Raw genomic sequence first — 25,447 nt, forward strand, 5'->3', positions numbered from 1 at the left:
TATGCACGCCGGCATGACTTATGAATGATGCCATGCCAACCACCCACCGAAAGGGGAGAAACAGCAACTCATGCTTTTCATGCATTCTCTCGTGAAACGTGCCTTGCAGCCCAAATATTTTTCCCTGTGAGAGCCTGTGGTTAACACAGGGATGAGTAGGAGTGAGATGATTGCTAACATTCTTTTAACTTTTATGCCAGCTGGAGTGCAGATCACATTTGCATTTTTTAAGGTTTTGTGAAACAGCTGCAGTGAATTTAATGTGGTGATTATTATAAAATCGTGGAGAAGGTTGAAGACATTTTTTATACATGATGATTCATGCCAACTCCTGAACATGATTTGGGAGAGGTACTAGTACATAATGAAACAATACAGTCTATCTGTCAAAACTTCAGTCTGAAATAAAGTATTTCTTTAAGTTATTGTTTTCACCACAAAGCCCTGAGGTGTTTGAAATTAAGCAAAACTGACAGTACGGGTAATCCCAAAATGAGTTCAAAAGTCAGACAATTGTCATAATTAAGTTGTTACATTTTACAAACGGCAGTAAATGATAGAGAAACTCTACAGAAAGCCTTTACAACAGGCAAAGAGAAACTTACATCACCCCTAATTTAGGCAGTTGCAAAATTTTAGCACTTCTGAAGTTGTGAAAGTCAAAAGAGTCGCAGGGTGAAGGAATTTCTGAGGCAAGTTGCTATACAAGTCCTAAATACACCCATAAAAAAGTATTTTAAGACCATTTCTTTAGGGTTTTTTTCAGTGTGAGCCATTCATTTTGACTTCTTCATAAATCCCTTTTCTCCTTTCATAAGGGGATTTTTTTTTTTTTTTGGGGCTCCAGAATAACCAGTAAAGATGAGTAGGGGAAAAACAGCCAAAAATAATCCTCCTCGTGAAGAAAAAAGAAAAAAGGAAATGCTATTGGTAGGCAGGTAGTCAGTGTACAACTCAGCTCCCAGGAGGGGGGGGGACTCCTGATGGAGCTGGGATGGACCGTCACAGGATTGGTGGATGGCTGCTCTCGGTGTGGCCCCATGCCAAACCCTTATGTCTTTATATACTGTAAACACATGACCGGACAGTCCTGAGTGTGCATCGCATCCACTCTGCGTCTCTCCATCTCCACTGCGCGCTCTGCAGGGCCCCGGTCAGCCTTTTGCTCCAGCATCCACCGGGCTTCGTCACTCTCTTCTTTCCTCCAGCTGTCTGTTTTCTCCGGCACTGAAAACAATGACCACGCCGAGAATGCTGCTCACTCTTTACGTGTGGCTCCTGGCTGGGAGCCTCTTAGCGGAGGCGACGTACTACCGGCACCACCGCTATGTCCCCCACTTCTACCGCTACCGGGAGCACTCCGCCAACACGGAAAACCTCCTCCCTGAGGTCTCCAACCCGGTGCCTGCAGTCGCGCAGCCCGGCGTGCCGACCTTCCCGGTGATCCCTGAGGTCTTCTACCCGGCACCTGAAGTCAACCACCCCATACCAGAGGCTTTCTACCCGGTGCCCGAGGTCGTGCATGCCGCACCTGTGCCCTATCACCCGCATGAGGTTCTCCAGCACGTACCTGAAGCCTCCTCCCCTGTCAACGTGAGTCGTGTCTTCCATGGGATCATGTTTGACGCTGGCAGCACAGGCACCAGGATCCATATCTATAAATTCATCCAGAAGGACCCTGGTAAGTGTACGGCTCTCCCTCTCTCCCTCTCTCTCTCTCTCCCTCTCTCTAAACCAGGGATGTGCACATGCTGCTGGCTCCCACTCTTGTTTACTGTTAGGTCATTCACTGTGTGGTGTAAGGACAAAGTCGCAGAGTGCATGGGCAATACGGTTTCTAAAAGTAGCTGAGGTGAACTTTTAATTTGCCTGTCTGACTCAACTGTGTAGGAAGCAGACCTTTAAAACAAAATGTGGATGGAGGTGAAGTGCTACAGTCTAAATATCCCGAGTTAATAAAGAAAAGCCACGCAATTACACTACTCCTCTCCCTACTTTATCACAGGATGTCATATCCTGTCAGCTGTGTGGTTTATGATCTGTTCACTTTACCTCTTTTTTTTAGTGGAGCTGCCAGTTCTGGACAATGAGATGTACCATGCAGTGAAACCTGGACTGTCTGCTTACAAGGACAACCCTGAAGAGGTACGTATTGCCCGTTTACGCCATCACTTATTATTAATGATCAGGTATATTAGGGAGTTGTCTGCAAACTGCGAAACCACTGGAATTTTCTTTGGGTTGGGTTCATGTGATGTAAACACTGAGTAATTACAAAAAGACCTGCTGTTGATGCTGTCACCGCTGCCCACTCCTGTCTGCTGTATATTTACATGTTTTTAAAGGCTGATCTCTAAAAAAAATTCTCAGGTCAAATGTGAAATATGTTTCTTTTTGTTCTCTGATCTCTGATGTTAATGCTCTTTCCTTGAATCTGATCCGCAGGGTGGCAACACCATCCGCCAGTTACTGCGGATTGCCAAGAAGACAGTGCCCGAGGAGCAGTGGAGGAGGACCCCGGTGGTCCTGAAGGCCACAGCGGGTCTCCGTCTGCTGCCTGAAGACAAGGCCAATGCTCTTCTGAAGGAGGTGAGGCACGTTTTTCTCTCTGCCCTCAGACAGTTTGGCACAAACACCAGCCGTCCCGCCAGGGAACGGGATGAAAAACCACTAAGTGCTTACAAGTGTCACTGAAAAAAAAGAGAGCAAGTCTGCCCATTTGGTGGCTATCATGTTGCAAAGAACAGCTGTTGTGGGGTTGTGTGGAGTAACCATATTTGTCATTTTAAGTATTATCCAGGCTACTGTTCCAGCCATGCTTGTGGTTCAGTTATCTGTCACTCTAACACGGAGCACACAGTTTGTCTTCTGAAGCCCGGACAGACTTCATCCTAACAGCAAAGTATTTGAGCATGCTCTCTTGTACGCCGTATTTAAATAGTGATAAATGTATTCTACAGGTACGAGAGGTGTTTGACGAGTCGCCTTTCTTTGTGCCAAACAACAGTGTTTCCATCATGAACGGAACAAACGAAGGTAAGCTATCTTTCATTGCGTTTGTGCTGAATTCAAAATGCAAGACATCTTTTTACAATGAAGATTTGGCTGATTTCTGACTTAGGTATTGTCTGACCAGGTGCTTTAACAGCCTCGTTCACTGAGGATCAAACAATACTGCTCTCTTAAATTGTTTTTACTACCCCATTGAGACAAATAAATTTGCCACTGTGAGTGTAAGCTGCCCCACGCCCTTTAATTTAGTGTGAGCCTCCACATCACTCATTAAGACACCCTCACTGTTATGTTTCATCGTAGAGTATGTGCTATTTGTTATCCTCATTTTATGAGTGCAATAACTTTACATCTGAGACAACTGTAATTACCTGGGTTGGTCTGCAATCCTACAAGCTCAACCGAAGATGCTATTTTTATATCGGCCTAATGAAGGAGGGCTGGACTGAAAGGCATCTTCATCTCATTCTTTGTGCTTGAGCATGTTTGAATTGGATATTTAGTGGCAATCCCTCCTCAGGGTTTGACTAATACACACACTTTCACCCATGTGCTGTTTTAGGAGTCCTCGCCTGGGTCACTGTGAACTTCCTTACAGGTAAGACATTGCTTGTGTTTTGCTATGGTGGTGTTAGTGGTCAGGAGGCTCATATCTGAGGCTCCAGTGTACACAGAAGCCCGGCAGTGAAAGACTCTTGTCTCCTTTCTGAGGTTATGAGCTTGAATCACTGGCTCCAAAACAGATTGCAAAAACAAGCAATATTTCCTCACGTTTTTCACACAGCTATGATACCATCTAATTTATTCTAAACAGCCTTAAGCATCATGCCAAAAAGGTATTTTTTTCTCATGGTGGGCACAGTTCTGACCTGTCAGCATGCATCAGTCTGATATTTGTGAATGTAAAAGGATTAAATTCCAAATAAAATTGGCAATAAATCCAGCAGATTAGACAGCAGTTGAGGTGATGATGAATAACATCTTATCATCCTCCATCCAGTGTGATGTCTCTAACCTTCTGCTTGTTTGCTATAGGTCACTTGTACTCCAGCACGAGGAGGACAGTTGGGATTCTGGATTTGGGTGGAGGATCTACACAGATCACATTCCTTCCAAAGTCAAGGGTGAATTCAATATTTGATTTGGTAAATAAATGTTTTTTTGTATTTCAAGTTAAGCCACTAAACATTTCTTGTCAACCCAACAGAAAACGGTCCAGTCGGCTCCGTCCACTTACATTGCCAAATTCAACCTGTTCAACCATACGTATCAACTCTACACACACAGGTAAATTACAGAAGATATAACTGTACATTTTCTTGAGATTTGACTCTGCTCAAAAACCACTATGTATGCAAAGTAAAACCATAATTGTGTGTCACTATTGTGTAGCTACCTTGGTAATGGACTATATGCGGCTCGCCTAGCAACTCTTGGAGCACTAGGAGCTGATGGTAGAGTATTTCATACCTTTTATTGCCTTACTATTTGCACTCTGAGTCATTCGTTCAAAGGTTTACTCATTGCAACATGGCAAAAACGGTTATTTTTTTTGTTTTGTTTTCCCAGGTCTGGATTGGAAAATCTTCACCAGTTCCTGCCTCCCGAAAAAGTTCAGAGAAGATGTGCATTTTGGAGGAACCACCTATAAAGTTAGCGGGATTCCAGACGGTAAGATAAAAGCACCCTGAGGTTTTGATTGCATTCCCGATGTCCTAAATGCAACGATCCCTGCATTCCTATCTCAGTTCTGGAACACAATAGCGTACAGTATAATACAATCTCACATGAGAACATTTATCTTGGCGCCAAACGCATGTTTTGTCATCCTCTTTCTCACCTGTCTTCCCTCTTGAACAATTATACTGCAGTCAACCTTGTATTTAAATGAAAAGAAAACTGTCAGTTAACTTCACAAATAAGGCAGTCACTCCCATACCACAGCCAAGTAGCCAAAAGATGCTGGGCTTGTCCCTGAGTTGTTATTTTTTTGTGTAACGAGCAGCTTTATCTGGCCGGCTCACAATTATGTGGTAAAAATAGACAGCACAACAGGGCTGTGCTAACTGCCGCTCTTGTCAGCACATGGTTTTGCCGGCACAACTCAGCCAACTGTGCCCATGGGCCTGTGTGAAACTCGGTCTTCTGGGGCTTCCCTTGTATATTATCTGGTGAGCCCCCGGCTTCAACCGCTGACTGACCTCAGTGAGGCTTCAAGTTTTCCCAATTGCATTCCATCCATCGTTTCCTGTCTGCAACTTTAACTCCCTCTTCACTCCACTGTTTTTCAGTACAGTATTGAGAAAAAAACATCTTCCCCCTTGTCTTTCTTCAGGATATGCCGGCTATAAGTTGTGCTACTACGAGGTGATGAAGGTCATTAAAGGGATAGTTCACCAGCCCTACGAAGTGAAGGGCAGCAGCGTCTTCTACGCTTTCTCCTACTACTTCGACAGAGCTGTGGAGTCTGGCCTCATCGGTGAGTGGGCATCGGCCAACGAGCCTTTCGTTCATGCTAATTATCATCCTCTGCACAAAATAGGTATTCAAATTGCACGTTTGCTTTTCTCTGCAGATGGCAGCCGAGGTGGTGCGCTTGAAGTCAGGGACTTCAAGAAGAGAGCCAAAGAAGGTAAGAGTTACATGTGATCTTCTCCAGATTTGGATGAAACCAACAATCTTATAAGTTAAATATATATTTATATATATCGGTTTTCAAACCACTGAAACTTCATCCAAAACTCCAAACAGCAAAAGCTTGTTTGTGCGCAAAAACTTGGCACAACCCTACCAAATTGGCAGAGTTTTTCCTGCCAAACAAGAATTTTATTACAACAGTAAAATGTAACCGATTATTTACAAAATTATGTGATGGAGAAAAATGTAGTTCATCAGAGAGTAAATACGTGTTAACATCGTGCTAAATTTTTAAATACGTATAACCGATACACACTGTGCTTATCAGCTTGAGTTTGTGACGTCAATGCAGAACCACATCTGCAGCAAACAGGACTGAGCTGGTGTGTTATGTAAGGCTGTTTGTGTTGTGAGAACACTGTCACATGGTCTCGAGGAACAAGTCGAGCTCAAGCTGGGCTGGCACCCGAGCTGAAGATGTCTGTCTGGCCCAGGCAGGAGGGCACCTGACAGCCACACACCAGCTGGGGGCTGACACACACTGACAACACACACACACACACACACACTGACACACACACACACACACACACACAGTATACAAGGCAGTTTAACACTGCCACCCACCTGCAGCCTCCTGCTGACCCAGAGCTGTACACCTCGCACCTCCCTGAATATTCAGCACAACAAAACAGAAAGGTCATCTTCTCATCATCTAGCCGAGGGGTTCGAAAAGCTGTTTTCTTTGCCATCACATGGAATTATATGAGGAAGTAAATGATTTCATGTCTAAAAAAAACCCTGTCCTTTTTGTGTTTGCAGTGTGCAACAAAATGACCAAATACCGTGCCATCAGCCCCTTCCTCTGTATGGATATGACATATATCACTTGCCTGCTAAAGGAGGGCTTCGGCTTCAAGGACAACACTGTGCTGCAGGTAAGCGAATCACAGGCAGGTTATTGTAGGCAGTGAACGTGGGAGACAAAATATGAGAAGTTGCATGACAAAAAAACCTCCATATTTTGTTTGTACATCAGACTTATTTTTTTTTAAATCAGCATCAAAGTAGATGTAGGAACAAGTTTCTATGTAGTTCTGATGGAGATTCTCCTCTCGCTCTGTTCAACAGTTAGCCAAGAAAGTCAACAACGTGGAGACGAGCTGGGCCCTGGGCGCGACCTTTGACTACTTCAGAGACCTCAACATCCACTAAGGACAGCTCGCTGACGCTGCAGCTGGCACTGAGAGGGACAGTCCGTCACTGTGGAGCTTCCCTTCCTCCATCCACCCTTAATCAGCCCGTCCCCTCAGACAGACCCACTCCCACCGTGCTTCCTCACCCACCACGCCCCTCATATCTCCTCCTCAACCTCAGCACCCTGCGAACACTTCGAGAACTGTTGAAAAAAGAAAAGAAATCACTATATTTTTATAAGGCCAGCTATTTCTACTGTATGTTGAGCTCATAACTGGTGGGCTGACTTTATTTTTGTAAAGCGTTTACATTTTTGATTCCTCGTGGGTGTCTGATCTGAAATGTCTTTCTCACCTGGCTGTAGTGTGGAGAGTAGTTACGAAGCCATACAACCGGTCATGGTATTTTGGTGCTTACTGTGGTCCTGGTGTGCACTGTACGGTGCAGTGGAATAAATTTAGACTAGTTGCTGGAAATGCAACCATTGTTATCTTTCTAGACGCTTATAAAAATGATTTTCTTTTAATTCTACCGGTGAATTATTTGACTGGACCCAAGTCAATTTGCTCCTTACACAAGTTAGACATCATTGGAAGCACAGCAACTCACAACCATACAGCTTCTTCTCCTCAAAGATTGCACGTAACACTTTAACTGCAGATATTGTAGCTCAGACATGATCAGTTGCATTAATGTCATCGACAAGAGTTGTACATATTCATCATGAGTGTTGGATTCCCCATGACTCCGGGGGCCAAGAGAGCGTTATGGAGAGATGCCTCTCAGAGATCGTTGTATAGCTGTTACATGTATGAGGTTCGTACCTGTATTTTCAAAGCGCAGCCATTATAGTTTGTTTTGTCTAGGGTGGAAAAGACCTTATCAAGCATGGCTAAATTGCAGGGGCCTTTGGTCTCAGCTGTATTTTAGAATAGCAAAATAAAAAAGCACTCATCAAGGGTGGGCAGTCCATCTAACAACATAATCGGCAGCCATTAAATACATTAAAAATGGAACAGAAATGATGCAAAACCATTTCTGAAAACCATTTTTCAAACTCCCTTTATAGTTGGTTGCTCAGAATCATCAGTCATGTTGAATTCTATTTGTAATTTTTCTTGTGAACTGTACAAATATTTAAATAACTGAAAGTTTATATAAGTGTAGATTATTTTAATTATCCTCATCCAACATTAACTTTTGATTTTGTTGTGTATAACTGCTCACTAAGACACGCCTAAGTAGTCTTTTTTAGTATTCTACATATTCAATAACTACTGCTGTATATACATAAAGTAAACTATTTGACAGGAACTGCTTTTACATTACAAAGACTATGCTGCACAACTGCCTCTGTTCATCTGTATGAATAACCTAACCTGACAATATGTAAATTGTTTTTATTAAATCCAATGAGATACGTATATACTATACATGTATGTTTTAATAAAATATAAAAAGTATGTTTTGTGTAAGCGTTAATTTTTTATATTTATGATGGTCAACACAGTTTTCTTAATTAAATGTTATATACACAAAATACAATAGTAAAAGAGTAAAGAGAAAAATATATCCTTATTTTTAATTTTTTTACATTCACAATTTTTACAGCCTTCAAAGCTCAGTCACTGAAGACGCACCAACGACCGGTGCATGACAGATGCATCATTTGCTTGCAAATGCCATGATCTGCTCCTGCAGAGAGAAAATAGACATCAACTCAAACACACTGAATCACGCTAACGAAAAGCCTTTTAAAAAGCAAGTGGCACGGCAGATCTTCTATACAAGACTTGTAAACCAGTGAATTCACTGCATTTAATTTGGAAAAAATGTCACTTTTAACTTGGTAGTTAAATGCCTTTACAACCAGTTGTGTTGGTCTGAATCACTTAGTAGGGAATAAAGCCATTTCACATGAGCGGTCGGTAATAAAAGCGGTGTGAAAACCCAAGCCAACACCACTGTCCACTGCCCCGGGGCCAGCCGTGCACCCCACCCACACACTTTTGGTAACACTAAATTTGGGGCTAAAGTTAGATGCCATAGTAGTAGGTTCAGAACCCTGAAAATTATAGTCACCACTTAAGTAAAACTCCGTGTAATCAGAAAACAGGGTGGAGGGTGGGGTCAAGGTGGAGGCGGGGCTTAGGTTTGACAGGTGGTTGATGGTGTTGATGGTTGATGGCCAGGTTTGCCAACACGTGCGGCGGAGAAGAGAGGCGGCTTACTTTGAGAGATGGGAGCATGTTGGTGGCCTGAAGGCCGAAGGTGCGTAGGAGAACCACAGGCGCGGAGTTGGTGGAGTAAAGCCGCTTCATGAGGTCGATGGCAGCCATCATGGGCAGATTGTGCCGCTGACGTTCAGTCTCGTATTCTAACAGGTGCTGCATCGCTCCTGCACCAACAAACACAAACCGGAGGGTTAAAAAGTGACAATATAGTTTCAGCCTGCGTGTGTCCGTCATATGTTTTCTACATTAAGTGAATGCACTGGTGCTATATTAACTTCGGAACATTTAATAGAGTAAAAAGTAAACATATCATCTCATAACTGGATTTTCATTTTCTATGAAAAGCGACTTGCATGCAGTTCCTGGCAGAATGGGCAGAAAAACATCAAATAAATGTTGCCGGAAAAGCTGATGCTTTTTATAGTTCAGATCAACAGCGTGCGTTTGAGCCGGGGCGATGGAAAAGAGCTTAGGGGAAACCACTGCGCTATGGTTGCAGCGTTTGTGTCTGTTTAGAGTTCTCACTGACCCAGGTCCTTCCCGTTAAAGGCTGCCTGGCTCAGGAGCTGCGTGAGACAAGCCACATCCCCAAATCCCAGGTTTGCTCCCTGACCCGCCAGAGGATGGACACGATGGGCTGCATCCCTGCAAAGACAAACAGAATGTCCACTATTCAAACACGTTGGACACACGTGATGCTGCTTTTATGCATGGTGCAAGTTTAAAGAGTCATTTTCCTGCATGGATGTAAAAGAGAAAACAGATGACAGCCGCAAAGTCGACTTGACAAGCTGATTTTTTTTTAGGACTTTTTCATCTTCATCTACAGAAGCATCAATGTGGGGCCTTTCTGGATTATCATCTCACCCAATGAGAGCCACTCTGTGCCTGATGTACTGTGATGCATGACCCATGCCCAGTGGGAACATGACCCGGCTCTTTGAGCCGATCCCCGCCACACTGGGAGGAAGCTGTCGAGGTGAACCTGCAGACGGCATGATGACTGACAGGGCGCCGCGGAGCAGCGAGCCGGCCGTCTCAACGAGCTCCGACTGGTTCTCATTACTCCACTGTCGGTGAGCAACACAGACAGGCGAGAAGACAGAGGCACATTCACAGGGAATGAAAAAAAAGAAGAAGAAAAAAAAAAAAAAGGGGCCAGAAGAGAGAGAGAGAAAACAGACATTATCCTTTAGAGTGGACAAAGAAATTAGCTGACACAGGAGCAAAGCTGAACTCCAGGCCAGCGAAAGTGCTTTTTTCCCCCTCCCTAACTAACTGGTTTGGCACGGCATCGGGAGCTGGGCTAATTAAAAAGAAGATGCCGACCAGGCTATGCAGTTGAATTAGCTCTGTTTGAAAAACATTCCATGCAGTAATGGTCGACACTGGGAGACCACAGGTTTAATTAGCAAACCAGGCCTGAAACCAAACGTGACTCAACCGTGGTGACCCCATCCATCAGCAGGCCCAGTAAAAATAACCAGCTTGGGAAAAAGGAGTTTCTCCAAACATGAAAAAAAAAGGATAGGTGTATCTTTCCTGCTGTGAAATATTAGTATTGTGTATAGTTTGGTCTAAACAATGACTACATTGTTAGTGTGAGTCACTCAAAAACAGCTCAGCATGGATGTCTATGGAGAAGCCCTGCTGCACACAAACCCTGAAATGTTGCGCCATCTTACTGACTGATGTGGAGTTTAATGGTTACAGAGAGACTCACAAAGGCAGAGTTGATGGCGTCGACGAAGCTCTCCTCGTCCAGCTCCAGCAGCTCCTCCGCGAGCCGATGGCCGGTCGACCACACCAGGGAGCTCTCCGTGTCCGACAGCTGCGACAGAATGAGATTGCTGAAGCTTCATCAAACACTTCGTTGATAAGGTGGATCATTTGCAAAGAAGACACCGCCGCTGCGAATGACGCGGACATATTTACCGGTAACATTGCGATGGGTCCTGTTGGGAGGAACCTCTGCCATGCGACATTGTTCTCTGTGGGCTGTTCAACACATAAATGAAAGAGTATGTAGATATTAGACTGAAATTATGTGGCACTGTATTGTATAGCTGTATGTGAACTCCATACACTGCCCTCAAGTACAAGATTATAGTGTGCCGGATGGTTGTATTGTTCTCTACATGCTGACAGATGTGACACTAGAATTACCATCATTAAAAAAAAAAGCATTGTAGTAAATTCATTTAGTAACTTACAATTAGGCTTGCTGAAATATTTTAAGTCTACGAATTAGACACACACACACACACACACACACACACACACACACACACACACACACACACACACACACACACACACACACACACACACACACTAGGAGTGTGTTACATCGTATCAGTCATGATAATATCAGGCAAAATTTTAATTTGATTAAATACATTTTTATGTCGTGACATCACACAATTACACAGCTTCATGGCAACGCCATAAACTACGTGTGCAACAAACACGGATGAAAGCATCTATATTTCATACAGAATCTGAATCTCACCGAGTTCATGTTTTTAATAACTTTTGTTTGGTTTTACTAAATATTTGAAGGCAAACTGTTACGTTTATCCTGACATATAAAACGACAACACTTTTTGTTGCACTTGATGGTCTTGAAATTACTAATAAGGCATTTTTTTTATACTGTCAGGGATATTATGACAAAAGTCTATTTTAGGGCCGAGTCACGCAGCACCAACACACGCCATAATAACGTACGAGGAATCGCACGGTGTTAAACGGGGTACACACCTCTGACAGGTGCAGCACAGCAACCACAGCAGACTGGTCATAATTCCACTTGACTGTGGGGATCCCTAATTCCCTCCGCACCATTGAGTTCGGGCCATCGGCACCGATCTGCCCAACAGATGAGGAAAAAGGACAACAGTGAAAAGGACAGCACAGATGAACGGCTGCGGTTTGTGTGATGGAGTTGCACCGACCAGCAGCTTGGTCTGAAGAGTCTCCCCGTTGGCCAGCGTCACCTGCACCCACGGGATCCGGTCTGCAGCCTGGTGGGGCATCGGCCACGTGTACTTCACCACCTTGGACCTGTACTTAACTTGCAAGTTGTCTGACAAACAAACAAGGGACATGAAAATAGTCAATACTGTACAAAAACAGCAAAGAGGAATTAGAAAAACAAAAACAAAAAAAACATTGCTTAAAGTAAAATGACAACTAACGTGACTTTCTCACAACAAAGGAGCCAATCTTGGTCCTGTGAATGCATCATCTCGCTAAATCTGTGTTTTGAAACTTTTTCCTTTAGAAAGCGACAGGATGGTTTGCCTGCAGCCAAAGCAGTGGAAGATCTATAAACCACCTCATAAAACACCACTGGTTTTCCTCGCTGGCACGCGCTAGCTGCCAAAGTTCACATTCAACAATCTCCTTAATGGTCTTGGGCTGCCGCATTGCTCTGACTAATAGTGTTTATCTACAAGCACACCAGTCCACACGCTGCCAGCTTGTTAGAATTTGCACTTGAACTGCCCCTCTTCCTAAAATATGAACAGCTGGCCACCCCAAACATGAAAGGCTCCTGAGCTCCGCTGGCTCGGGCTGACTTGGAGAGGGATCCATCCACAGAACTGCTACTGGTTCCTGCAACACGGATGTCAAATATGGGTTTTCGGTGAGTGGAGAGCAGGCTTCCATTGAAAACAGCTGGCGAGGAGGACACTTTTCATGTACTGCTTTTTGAGCATAACAACACCACGGCTCAAATGAGAGAGCGAGAGAGAGAGAGAGAGAGAGAGAAGCCGGGCAAATGGGAGGCACATGAGGCGAAAAACGTGCCGTAACCACACATCCGTTGTTTGGCGCAAAATGTTGAAAACTGTTTATAAATATGCCACTTTAACTGTCAAGCACATAGCAGAGCTGAGTTTTATTTGTGAACCTCACAAAAGTTGGTCTAATGTCAACGGCAACACTGCACTATACGCTGTCAGCGATTTAGTGTCTTAAGAGGTGGCAAAGCGTGGGAGCACATGGCAGCTTTAAATAGGTCACTGGACCAGTTCACGTGGACTCGGAGGGTGCCGGGGTGCTGTGAGGTTTTGATTCAAATTGCAGGAAAAACACAGATGGCTCCAAGAGCTTTTCTTTTGAGAAAAAAACACACACACACACACACACACACACACACACACACAAAAAAAACAGTGGCGCGAGGACAAATAAATAAAAACCTTGAGGACAGGATGGAAGGAAAGCGGCGGCATTAGCTGCCAGACTCGCAGCCTATTTAGGCAGATGGAACAGAAATCAAGCTCCTGTGTGGGACTTCATGTTTTAATCGTATACAGTCTGCTGCGCTTACCGGACACACTGTCCAGCTGCTTCGTGATGGCAGCCACAACGATGTCGTTCTCCACGATGTAGGCCATCTCGTCCTGCAGGTTCTCCTTATCGAAAGTGATCAGGGCATCTGAGCAGGCATCCCAAACCTAAATGAGAGACTCATTACGCCTGCGGTCTACAAGTCTATCCTTAAATGCATCCCCCTTTCCCTATATATAGCTAGGCAGAGATGTGCCGCTTCATTGGGCTGAACACATCAAAGCTGTTAAGTGCTCTTGGAGGTTGGCACAGCCTGCATACATCAAACCCAGAACGATGAGGGTCACCAACACCCCTCGGGATGGACTGCTGACTCCAGCTGAATGGAGCTCTGGGATCTGGAGGACCCAGTGACATTTTGTGATGTGGATTTATTTTTTTTCAAACACTTTCTGGGAAACATAAATAACAAATGACATGTTTGTGAACATTACAGAGCGAGTCAATATTTATCCGCGACCGAAAGCGGCGGGGTGAGATTTAGTTTTAGGCTACTGTAATTCCAACCTTGAAAGCACCGTTTGACTTCAACATTAGGGGGTGAAAAGTGTTTGTACAAGGTTAAGCCTCTCCTGGGTTATAACTACGGCGACACAACCCATCATTCTGCAGTAATATGCTGCTGCACTGCTTTTTTTTTTTTTTCAAACTTGCCATAAAGCAGGGGGGATATACCCCACAGAAAACCACTAATGGCAGTGGGTTTGCAACTTGTGATAAGTGGTTGGGAAGAAAGATTTACTGAGACCAGCCCAACATTTCTTTTGGTTTTGTTTAATGCTGGAGCTTCGGGTTAGGATGACTAACTACTTTTTGTGCAAGGTTTAAACAACATAGCTCCTCGCAACTTTATAGAGAAAAATGTGGGAAAAATAACACCTCAATGCCAAAAAGTTGTTTTAAATGTAAAGCCTCAGTGCTTTGTGGACATTTAGGGTGGCAGAGTATTTTATTGTTGGGAAAGTATGCTATTTAGAGCCGACCTGCACTACATACTTTCCAGTGCTATGACTGAGATGTATATGACCGAGATTCACTGGGCAAACACGCCAAAACAGTGGTGGCAGAGTGAAGGTATAATGGGAGAGGTACACTACCATAATCACTGGAAGGCACTGCATGATGACATCTTAGGCTCAGAGAAACCCTGCGGTCGAGTGTTTGGTACACACCGACCACATCTTACAAGAGGGACTGAGCCTGCACCCACAGCCGTAAAACGGTTCACTTTGCAGCAAACGACCGCTCTCCTAATCTTTCATCTTCTTCCTGTTGTTCACATGAATCTTCATAATTAGAAGATGCGGGGAAGGAGTACCAATTTGAAAACGTCAAAAGGATTTATTATTCATAGAAAACATGGCTTTAATAAATAAAGCTTGCACGGTCAGAGAGCTTATCCAGTACTTTGAGTTTGCCGGGAGATGGCCCTTTTGTTTTAATATATATACCTTGTGTTCTTTGGCATTTCATGTGCTGCAGATTGTGCAGCGCTACGGCATAAATTGCACAAAGTAATGAACAAAATGCCTGTTACATGAAACCACCGTTTGCCATTTCAATGTGAACAATTACATACCATATACGTGATTATATGATACGGCATTGTGTTGTTTGTTCATTAAGCTGAATGACTGAGTACAAGATGAATGTCAGATTCTTCTCGCCGCAAATTGTGTGGCTCTGTGATTGATGGATGACAGAAATACATACAGTAGGCCAGTAAATTATAAAGTCTGGAGGGTATCTGAAGACAAGCCGTGTAACAGAAGGATATGGTGAGTGAAGTTTCTGTAATATTCCTCTTGAAATACTTTTGACAAAGCAGTAGTTGCTGTGGTGTTGCAACTTCATGGAAGAATGATCTGAATATAAACATACCTGCATCTTTTGATAGGGCTTGCACCTCATCTTTGTGATGTGCTCCCACACTCCAATACCTGTATGTACACATTTAAAAAAACAATTACAATTTTATGAAGAATTCTCTTGAAGTTGAAATACGAATAAAAATAAATAAATAAATCCATATGTTTGCAGAGTGGCAGGAAAGTGTAATGTAATATGGACGTGCTTTTCTCTGTTCAGGACTAAGAAGTTAAAACCCATCCACCAAAAGAAACTTCTGGTAAACTTGGCTGTGAAGTAATGAGATTAAACTGCTCAGACTACAAAACATTCGTTGAGCTGTCTCTGGCTGCTTTCTTTTTTTCTTCATAGATCGATAGATAGATAGATAGATAGTTACTTTATTAATCCCACAAGGGGAAATTTTTTTCGAGACAGCAGCATTATGGGTACATCTTCATGTTTCAACTTTCTTGAATGAAGCAACATGTACTTGTGCATTTGTCTGAAAATTTCAAAAAGAGGCTGGTTGTTTGATAAAAAAAAAAAAAGAGTCAAGTTTGATGTCAAACTTTTGAATTTTGTGTGCCAGTGGAGGGCGATGATGTCACAGCCAAGCAGAAAGTTTCCTATTCACCTCTTCACACAACACCGCTGAAAATACTCCCTTTACATGTCAGAGTCAAAATCAAACACTAAATCTGTGATCAGACAAAAAGGTTTGACTTTATAAAGTCAAATAAATGAGTTCACAAAACTACAGGGGAGCTGTGAGAAGGAGTTCATTTAAAAACGTGAAGCAAAAGCTTCAGCCTTTCTGTCTCTCACTGGCACCTGAGAAAAGATTATTGTTACTAAACAGGCTATTCTGGTGCACTGAAATCCCCGATCTGCCAGGCAGACATGATAATTCGTGACAAAGAGCATGTTTAAAAGAACATCAACCCCAGCTGAAATTACACAGTCCCAAATCCCTGACTCTCCCTTTCCCGGGCTTCTGGCATCTTTAACCTTCAGAGAGATACTTAACTGCAGTTTGGGCTGTAAGCAAAACTCCCATTCTCAGCCGTACTAGGGAGAACAAAATAGTGTAACAACCCCCCCCCAGGTGACCTATCGAATGACGAGTAATCGAGGTCGGCTATGATCCCCGTTAAGCCCGGGTGACGGGGAAGTGTCTGATCCCTGGCTTACCTCTTGAGAACCACTTAATAGTCAAGCAGCACAAACTTCTCACAGAAAGGAAGCTGCTCAAGGTCACAAATTTTCTCATTTCATTTCCATCTGTGGCGAAACTGTCCTATCAGATGCAGAAAATCTTCCACCACAAAAAAAAAAAAAACACATAAAAAGAGCTCCATTATCAACCATGTGATAAGGTTGTTGGTGTGTACTGTACCGCTGAGGAGGGTGGCAGATCCCGGACTGATGGAGCTGACTCTGGTGCTGTAGGTGCTCGGGACCCGGTCCATTACTTTCTTGTTGCCGGCCTCAAGCAGCAGAATCTTCTTACCCACCAAGTTGGGGTCCATGCCTGTGGGAATATCACATAAAACACGCCAGCGCACGTGTAAGACGAAGTCTCAGAAGTGTAACGACAGAAGCACGTGTTGTTAAATGTCCTGTGATGTGAATACGTGCCTCCTGATATGTTTGGAGGTAAAACTGACCTATTTCAAAAAGTTTAAAATGACAGAAAAAAAAATATTTCTAAAAATAGTTTTTGAGCTTGAACCTTTTTCTCATGACCCTGCAAATGGAAAATGACAAATTGAACTTCCCACTCTCACCGCAACCACATTACCTAAACCCTCCAACATGATTCATGATTATTTTTACTTGAAAAAAAAAGGCTAAATTTTAAGTAAATCATCATCTGTAAAACTTGATGACATTAAATTGATATTAAATGAGCTAAAGTTCATGTTTATAGAGTTTATAGAGGGAAAAAAAATATCTCTTAACCCCTTTCAGATGGTTCAATTTGACCCAGGGAACATCATTTATATTCCTTTAACAGCTGAACGTGAAATAAGTGTTCTTTATTTTAAATTAGGACCTTTAACTTTGATCTGGACAAGTCACACACACACACACACACACACACACACACACACACACACACACACACACACACACACACACACACACACACCCAAAAAAAACCCAAAACGAGGTCAGTCCGCGTCGGGAGGGAAGGACTTACCCAGGGAACAAGCCATCGCAGATCCAACCATCCCTCCCCCGGATATAATGACATCATAAACCTCCTTTTTACCGGAGTCGCCCTCGTGTTGTGCGCACACGAGTCCTCGTCCGGTGATTTTGACGGAAGACGTTTGAAGTTTGTCTGAAATAAAAAACCGGCCGAATCCGTTCAAGGCCGCCGGCGCCTTGGTGAGCTTGTGCATCGTCCCGTCTCCGGTCTCCCGCAAAGGAAAGCGTTTCCTCCTCCTTCCCCTTCCTCCCCGCTCCGACTCGCTTTCATACAAACGACGAGACAAACGTTTGTCTCCTTGAATGTGTCCCTAATGACAGCAGCCGTGTCCCTCCTGTAATCCAGCCATGTTGTGTTGACAAAAAAAACAAAACGCTTACTCGAGAGGAAGTACTTCCGGTTTTGCGTCCAATCACAGACGGCGTACGCCGGAGCTCGCGCTGCCTTAAAACCGACGGCAGAGTGTAAATAAAAGATATTTGTTTATTTTTTTTTGCTTCAAACCTCATAAGAAGAACTTTATATCAACAAATAAGCTGCACAGTTGATCCATGACGAGTCTGGAGGATGCCGCGACGCTGAGAAATACTTCTTTTAAAGTCGTCTGTTCTCAGGTCGGCAGTTTATTTTGTTTTATTTAGAGTTTGAATTTCGCTGTTGTTGTTGTTGTTGTTTATTTTTGCGCCTTTTAGTGGCAGAAAATGTAAAGGAAGCTTGTTTGTGAGTAGAAACCTGGTTTAGCTCGTGCTAAATGCGTGCGATCAACCGATATTACGTCACATTGTCCTTCGATTATGGAGCCTGGTTGCCATAGTGACCGATTCGCACAGCTGACACAGGTGTGACACTCAATAAATAAAGTGACAATAAATGAATAAATAAATAAATACGCCCTCAAATGCAAAAATAAAAAAATTAAAAAAATTACGTTAAAAATAAATGTATGAATTGATCAAATTTGACAAATTACCTCTATTGATTTCACTATTTATTATATATATATATCTCAAGTTAACTGTGTAACATTTTGATATCACACTGGCTTGCTACTGATGGCTTTTCTTTTTTTTATTAATCACTTGATTTTTTCACCAAATGTATTAGTTATTTACAATTACTGTTGTAAAATGTCAAGATAGTGATCCATGCCGATTTCTCAGAGTCTTCTTATAGCTTGTTATGTCCAAATCAACAGTGTAAAACCCAAAGATTAAACATTTTTAATGATATAAAATGTGAGAAAACCAGCAAGTCCTCATTCTTCAAGAGGAGAGCTGTTGAAAGTACTAGCGCAGCATTTGTGGCAGAGCATTAATGTTGTTTAATTATTGTAAACTACGAATCAATTATCAATATGGTTTATTTTATTTTGTTTACAGGAATAATCAAACTTCCCTGACTTTGATTTCCTTTGATTTCACTCTCTCTTTTTTTTGTCATTATCAAAGGTCAAAGAAACATGTCAAAGCTGGAGACGTTGCTGGAAGATGTACTTCAATCAGAGTTGATGCTCAAGCTGCACCTCAAGGCTCTGCGAGAGCCTCTCCGTCAGCAGCTGCAGGAGATGGAGAGGAAACAGACGGAGGAGTTGGAGAAGAGGATTCATCAAAACGCTCTCCTGTCGACAGACACCGATAGAAAGTGTGCTGATAAAGAACAACAGCGCCATCAGTCCAAGTATGTTTCCTCAAATTTGTTTTATGTTTTGTTCAAATTATGATTCATATCTTTAAAAAATAAATAAATAAATAAGCTTCACTTTTTTTTTTTTTTTTTTCCAGGTATGTAGACAAAGAGACCTCCAACAAACAGTCTAACATATCTTCTCCCGCTCGGACAACAAACCGGAAGCATCGTCCTGTCAGGACTGAACAGTGTGAGCGGTTCGCTTCATCCAAAACAACACAGCAGAGCAAAGAGGACGAAGCCGTGGCCGAGTGTCAGAAGAAGTTCTGCGCTCTCCCCGTGCCCGGCCACGTCACCCGGCCCGTCTACCAGGAGGCGATGGAGCGAAGGGAGAAGGAGAGGAAGCAGGGCCGCGAGCAGAGGAGGCAATTCTTGCTCTCCACTCAAAAGCCGTTCAGCTTCCCGCAGAGAGAAAAGGAGAAAAGGGAGAAGCTGATGTTAAACCGAGTTTCACACGAGCAGAGAAATAAGGACACTCGCGTTCGAAAATCTTTTCACAAAGACGTAAAAGAGTCACCAGACTCTGAGCTGAAAGGTGGGCTTCCTCGTCTGATGGGACGACGCTGGTTAAGCATTTTGGTATCATAGTTTACCTCCTCATAGGAAGTTAGGTTTTCAGTTTGTTTATCAGCAGGATTACGTAAAACTACCAGACCGATTTTAATGTAACTACTACATGTTAATCCTGTGTTTCATGTAACATCACAGTAATTAAACTGAGTCACTTCCTTTTGCCTACACACTGCAGTGCTGCTGTTGACAGATTTATCGTAGCTCACCTACGCTACATATCTCTGCACAGGAGCTAATTTAAAATTTGAACACGCCTTTGCTCTACTTAAGCACCTGTGTCCCAAATTTCTCGCTAATTCTATCCTGAATGTGTAATTTCAGGTCCACTTGTTCAGCAGTTAGCGTTGGATGTCTTCCCCTCCGCTTCGACTACACTCTCCTTCTCAGTCTGTCAGATATTTAGCTCGAGCAGTTCCCAGCGGCCTTTAGCTGTTTCCCAGCAGGTCCCGAGCATACTGGAAGTCAGGCCTGTTGGGTGACAGTGCAAAGGAAACATAGCCTTAAACAGAAGCCCGTGGTTACCAGTTAAACCAGATGACTGCCCACCTCTGAGTCTGGCTGAGTTTTTCCTCCCCAGTGTCGCCAAATGCCACTCATGTGGGAACTGTTGGGTTTGTCTCTATAATATTGTACGGTCTGGACTTTACTATATAAAGAGCCCTGAGATGACTTGTGTTGTTATTTGGCACTTTATATATAAAAAAAATAAATAAAAAAAAGCCAAAACTGAATTTAATTGATTTGGGAAATCCAGTCGATGGTTGTAAAGTTGCAAAATAGTGCCTAGTTTAGAAATACAATGACTCAACATCACAATGTTTTTGTCTTAAGACACTTTGTAGTCAGGGAAAGCACAGTTGTGACCCCTTTTCTCAGGTTGTATATGTCGGTAAATTGTGAGCAGATCAATCAGAGTGATGTCGATAAAAATCTGCAGTATTTCACAAGAAAAGTTCAGATATTTAAGAAAATGATTTGTGTATTGGATATTCTTTGTTTGTCTCTCCCAACTTGCTAATCATCTCTCAACCTTTTAGAGATACTTTGGTGTCGGGCACTATGTACTTATCTGATGTTGGATGCGTGTGTTCGTTACCTCCACACTCTTCACAGTTTCTGCTTTATCTGACTGTAATTCTGCAGACCAGGAGGAAGTTCGCAGAAAAGTCCACAGACAGACGACAGCGCGGCCGGAGAATCCCACCAGGACCTGCAGCCCGAAGCGCCGCACTGCTGAACGCACCAGGAAGGAAAAACTGGGATTCCTGGATGAGAAGCCAAGTTTTCAGCCCAAAATCATCCACCAGGTCCCCGACTTCAGCAGGTTGCACAAGGCCTTGTGGACAGAGGCGCTGAAGAAAGTGCAGATTAAAGATGTGATTAAGTGTCAGCCCTTCTTCCTGAGGACATCAGCGCTCCCTGCAAGGCAAAGCAGGACGAGTCTGGAAAACTCACAGGTGAAACACTTTCTTTACTTATTTGACATATTTACTGTTATTCATGCCAGTGCAGTTTGATTTGAGATACTTCTCTCATTATGAGCAAAATTTTGTTTAGTTTCTATGATCGTTTTTTATATCATATTTTATTCATCAAAATTCGTTTTATTTTTTTTCACCGTCTACAGATTTCTTTTAGACGCTGTATCTGTATCAGGCAAGAGTCTGAAATTAGTTAAGGATCATTTTATTTCATGCTTCACAATAAATGTAAAAGATAAAGTCTGGCTTAAAGAGACGGCGTAAACAGAACTACATAAGAACGACACTTCCAAGACTCCAACGCACAGGACGCAGATGGTTTCATGTTATAGTTTTGCAGCATTTCTTTGAAGTCTTTCACACCTTCTCTGTTTGATGGATGGCTCAAGACATATCCACCCACTATTTTATCAAGTCAATACCCTATTTTCTTTTTTAAGGAGGATCGCAAATCAGTTGCCTTCCTTAAAGCCTCCAGTGTTCTAGATGTTATGGAGTTTACCTTAAATCTTTGCTTGTTTAAAAAAAAATGTCCTTATAATCGTTGCACCAAATGTACAGTAACTTTTTTCATGAGAACAGATGTTCACCCCGTAGTTTTTGCAAACTCAACAATATATCATGTTCCTGCGGTCAGCCAACACTCAGAAGTGTTTATTTTATAAAATGCAAAAAAGGAATTTGACCAGGTCACATTTAACTTTCTGTGTTCTTGGGATCAATTTGTCTCATGAGGAAAGATTTATTGTACAATTGAACTTCTTTTGTGCCTCATATGTTATTGTTTGGAGGCAGTCCAAACCGGTCCCCTCAGTTGTGGCACTGTAATGGTATTTAAAATATGCTCAGTGGGCAATCTTCAAAAAGAGAATATTCCCCTCTCTTGCATAGTCATATTTCTCCACCGCTTTATGAAGTTTAAGTCAAGTCCAGTTTCTACACGGCCTGATAGACAGCTTACGGCATCTTACGGCACCTTTACATGTAAAACTAATGACAGAATAAAAATACTCAGGTGGTTTAGCTTTGATTACAGTTATACAATAATCTATATAAAAGGCCCATAATGCTTGAATTATTTTTTTTATGATGTGTAATTTACTGGTTATGACTGCACCCTGTAAGGTTTTATTACCAAGTAAATTCTTAATGAAAATATCGATGCAGTATATGGCCAAAGAATATGTTCAGTTTGGACTTCAGCTAACAAAAATGCAATGTGTGTGATTTTTTTTAAATTTTCATCATCTGCAGGTCCTAAAGATAAGTAATCTCAGTAGGACTAAGTCACTTGGGGCCTTACCGTTAACGTCCTCTGACACTCTTCCCACATATATCACAGACGCTGCGAGGAAGCGCTGCATGGCCATTAGGTGAGTTGGATTATTTCAGCATGACCTTTAAATAAGAGTATAGATATGACATTTTGACTCATAGTTTCTACAAACTAAATTATGATAACATCTGACATGTAGACAATATTTACCTTCAACAGAAAGTCAATGGAGATGAGGGATAGTAAGAATCAAGAGAGTACAGACTGGATGAGGAACTACCAAATGAGATCGCAGGCCATGAAGAAGACAGTAGCACTGCATGCAAAGCTGCTGGACCCACACAGCAGCTTGAAAGAAGTGTATGATGAAAAACTGCAGCACCATCGGTGAGTTCTGCTCAAGTGAGGCTGTTCATTGTACAATTTCGCAACTTTTGCAACTCACATTACGACAACCACAAACGCCTGCCACAGAAGCTGAAAATAAAATGTTCTCTTACATGAAGGGAGGCTGATCAGCAAAGAACGAAAGAGTACATGAGGGAATTACGGGAAATGAAGGCCCGAGTTAGTGAACGCCCTTATTTATTTGAACAAGTGAAACAGGTAAGTGACATAAAGTTTAAACATCGATGTAAACCTCCAGCACCTCCAGCAGTGTAACTTTGAGTTTTCACCCGGCAGAAAAATGCGAAGGCTCATGCAGAGCAGACGTACAGGAGCAAGTTGAGGAAAGCCGGATTAAAGGAGCAGTTTGTTGAAAAAAACGGAGAAACGGTCGGATCTGAGGATGACGTGAATGACCACAGCACTGAAAACGATATTGTCAGGAGGTGTACAGAGTGAGAATTTTTAGCATGTTTTGTTCATCCACTTTGTAATCCCGCTGTGTCCGGTAAAATTATGAATAGCGCTGCTGTTGGAGAGCCAAGGACTTCATGTGGTTTGGTCATATTACATTACATAATTTTCTGAGCTTGCCCTGCAGTCTTTAGTGAAGAAAAGACAAATACTGTAGCCAAGTAAATGTTTGATGTAATTACAATATAGCCATTTTGTAACCCAACATGTCTGATTTAGGGAGGAAAATGTTGACAACGGGGAGAAAATTGAAGATGTGGAAGAGGAGAGCGTGAAGTCCAAAGGGGAAGAAATGCCATGATCAAAAAGGATCAGGCGGCACTGAGTTTTTTGTGGCCTCTCCACGAGAAAACAACACTGTCCTCAAAAATGATTCATGTCACGGCTAACTATCCGCACTAAACGTTTGATAGTTTAAACTGTGCAGCTATAAATTACGAAATTACACAACCTCTGGATTTTACAATCTTAAATGTTGGGGATTGTAACGGGAAGAAAATTAAATTTTATTGAACTGTACACATATTTTATAGGCAAAACACATATATATATGTATATACAGAAAATATAAAGGCTTCTAGTTTTACAACAACAATTTTGCCAAGGAATATGAGGACTGTAATTTAGAGGATGATGACCACGTAGTTACCAGAATAAACAGTTCAAAAACAAAACGAGAACAGCGGTTGGGGCCGCTTTGTCTGTAGCATTAATTTGTGTTGCAAAATCAAGAAGCTTTATATAGCCATAATAAAAGGATAATACTTGTGAGAAATCCTGTCTAACAATGCTTATAGCTATATATTTTTTTTTACTTAAATTAAATATCAAATGTTTAAATATGCATGTTTTTTAATTGGAAATGGTCCCGTAAGAACACCAAGCGTCTGACATGGACTTTTCTTATACAGTTAGGTTAAAGTTATTTCTGCAGTCACACTGCCACCTAAATAAACAGTCCTCACTGTGCATCTGCCCTCACACAGACCAGCTCAGTGGTCGTCTCCAAAACCTACAGATCCACATCAAATACTCATGTACGCCGGCCTCCGCTGTACTCTGGTGTTTTGACAGCTGACTGCCAGGAATTTGAGCGATCATTTCTACTTACAAACTACATGGGAATGTCTAAACATGTAGATAAACATAGTCTAAAGTTCATCATTGAGGTCTGTACGTACCATATGTGGTAAATTCAGATTAAGATATTAATAAGAATCCTTGAGTAAAACACTTGAATTTAGAGTTCATTATGTAACATGTAGATCCGAGTTCAAAATGTTACATGCGGTTATAATTCGATTGTGTGCTGTCATACGGATGTACATCTCTACAGAGAATGGCATAAAAAAAAGTATGTCGTATTATTCAGCATGACTAAATAATCATGGAATTATTTTTCATAAAGATACAAAAATAGAAGAAAAACTAAATATTGTCACATGATATGTCGAGATGTAATAAATAATCAGAGTCCCTTCTCTGAAATTCCAGATATCACGTGACAAAGCTTCAAGGGCTCCATCCTGTCAGGTTGTCATGGGAACCGTGTATCCCTCCCCACTGCCTTGTAGTCCCTCAGGAAAAAGCTGTGCACCTCTGATTCCCTGACGCACAGCTGAAAAACATAACCAGTCTCTCCCAACCTGTTAGATAATATCCGAGTGGGAATCTGCATCTGTGAGGGAGCATACGCCTGTCACATCTTTTTCAAAAAAACAAAACGGTAGCCTCAAAATGTGTGTGGAGGCTGAGAGAGGGAACAAACACATCTCATTTAGATTAATGAGAGGCTGCACGCTTGGCCGCTGAATGTTATGATCACGCTGTTTGAGGAGTGGCTCTGCTTAGCAGATGAACAATATAATTTCACCAAGGTGGTGCGTTCAGGTCTCTTATTATTCTAGCGACTGCACGATATTAAAATTCCCACACATTTAATTTTGTAAATGCACGGGTTGCATGAGGACACGTCCTGGAATAGATGATTCAGGCCTCCAATGGATTTCACCTGTCTTAAAGCAGTAATTGTACTGTAAAATGCTTTAGTTGTGTTTTCTGG

The 25,447-nt window shown here is 42.4% G+C and overlaps 3 protein-coding genes across 3 annotated transcripts; 2 read left to right on the forward strand and 1 right to left on the reverse strand.

The window, feature by feature from the left end:
• The first annotated feature begins 350 nt into the window (after positions 1-350).
• entpd5a (ectonucleoside triphosphate diphosphohydrolase 5a) lies at positions 351-6,997 on the forward strand. The gene is made up of 13 exons (XM_069714966.1): positions 351-1,681; positions 2,066-2,145; positions 2,446-2,589; positions 2,961-3,036; positions 3,575-3,610; positions 4,048-4,136; positions 4,220-4,299; positions 4,405-4,466; positions 4,582-4,683; positions 5,348-5,491; positions 5,588-5,644; positions 6,472-6,587; positions 6,781-6,997. Exons 1-13 carry the CDS (start codon positions 1,237-1,239, stop codon positions 6,862-6,864), a joined length of 1,515 nt encoding a protein of 504 aa, XP_069571067.1. The 5' UTR covers positions 351-1,236; the 3' UTR covers positions 6,865-6,997.
• Positions 6,998-8,402: 1,405 nt separating this feature from the next.
• coq6 (coenzyme Q6 monooxygenase) lies at positions 8,403-17,882 on the reverse strand. Its single transcript, XM_069714968.1, has 12 exons — positions 17,497-17,882; positions 16,690-16,824; positions 15,324-15,382; positions 13,423-13,549; positions 12,038-12,168; positions 11,844-11,951; positions 11,016-11,078; positions 10,804-10,911; positions 9,948-10,150; positions 9,610-9,725; positions 9,078-9,244; positions 8,403-8,541 (listed from the first exon to the last, which is right to left on the reverse strand). The coding sequence occupies exons 1-12, from the start codon at positions 17,699-17,701 to the stop codon at positions 8,512-8,514; spliced, it is 1,452 nt and encodes a 483-aa protein (XP_069571069.1). The 5' UTR covers positions 17,702-17,882; the 3' UTR covers positions 8,403-8,511.
• Positions 17,883-18,053: 171 nt separating this feature from the next.
• On the forward strand, positions 18,054-24,542 carry fam161b (FAM161 centrosomal protein B). Its single transcript, XM_069714965.1, has 9 exons — positions 18,054-18,122; positions 18,949-19,185; positions 19,290-19,729; positions 20,911-21,224; positions 22,503-22,621; positions 22,744-22,911; positions 23,031-23,130; positions 23,209-23,366; positions 23,605-24,542. Exons 2-9 carry the CDS (start codon positions 18,968-18,970, stop codon positions 23,684-23,686), a joined length of 1,599 nt encoding a protein of 532 aa, XP_069571066.1. The 5' UTR covers positions 18,054-18,122; positions 18,949-18,967; the 3' UTR covers positions 23,687-24,542.
• Positions 24,543-25,447: the final 905 nt, after the last annotated feature.

This window comes from Brachyistius frenatus, unplaced genomic scaffold (assembly GCF_029030835.1).
Source record: "Brachyistius frenatus isolate BFR_SWC_R1_liver_20210118 unplaced genomic scaffold, ASM2903083v1 Contig_136, whole genome shotgun sequence".
Taxonomy (NCBI): domain Eukaryota; kingdom Metazoa; phylum Chordata; class Actinopteri; family Embiotocidae; genus Brachyistius; species Brachyistius frenatus.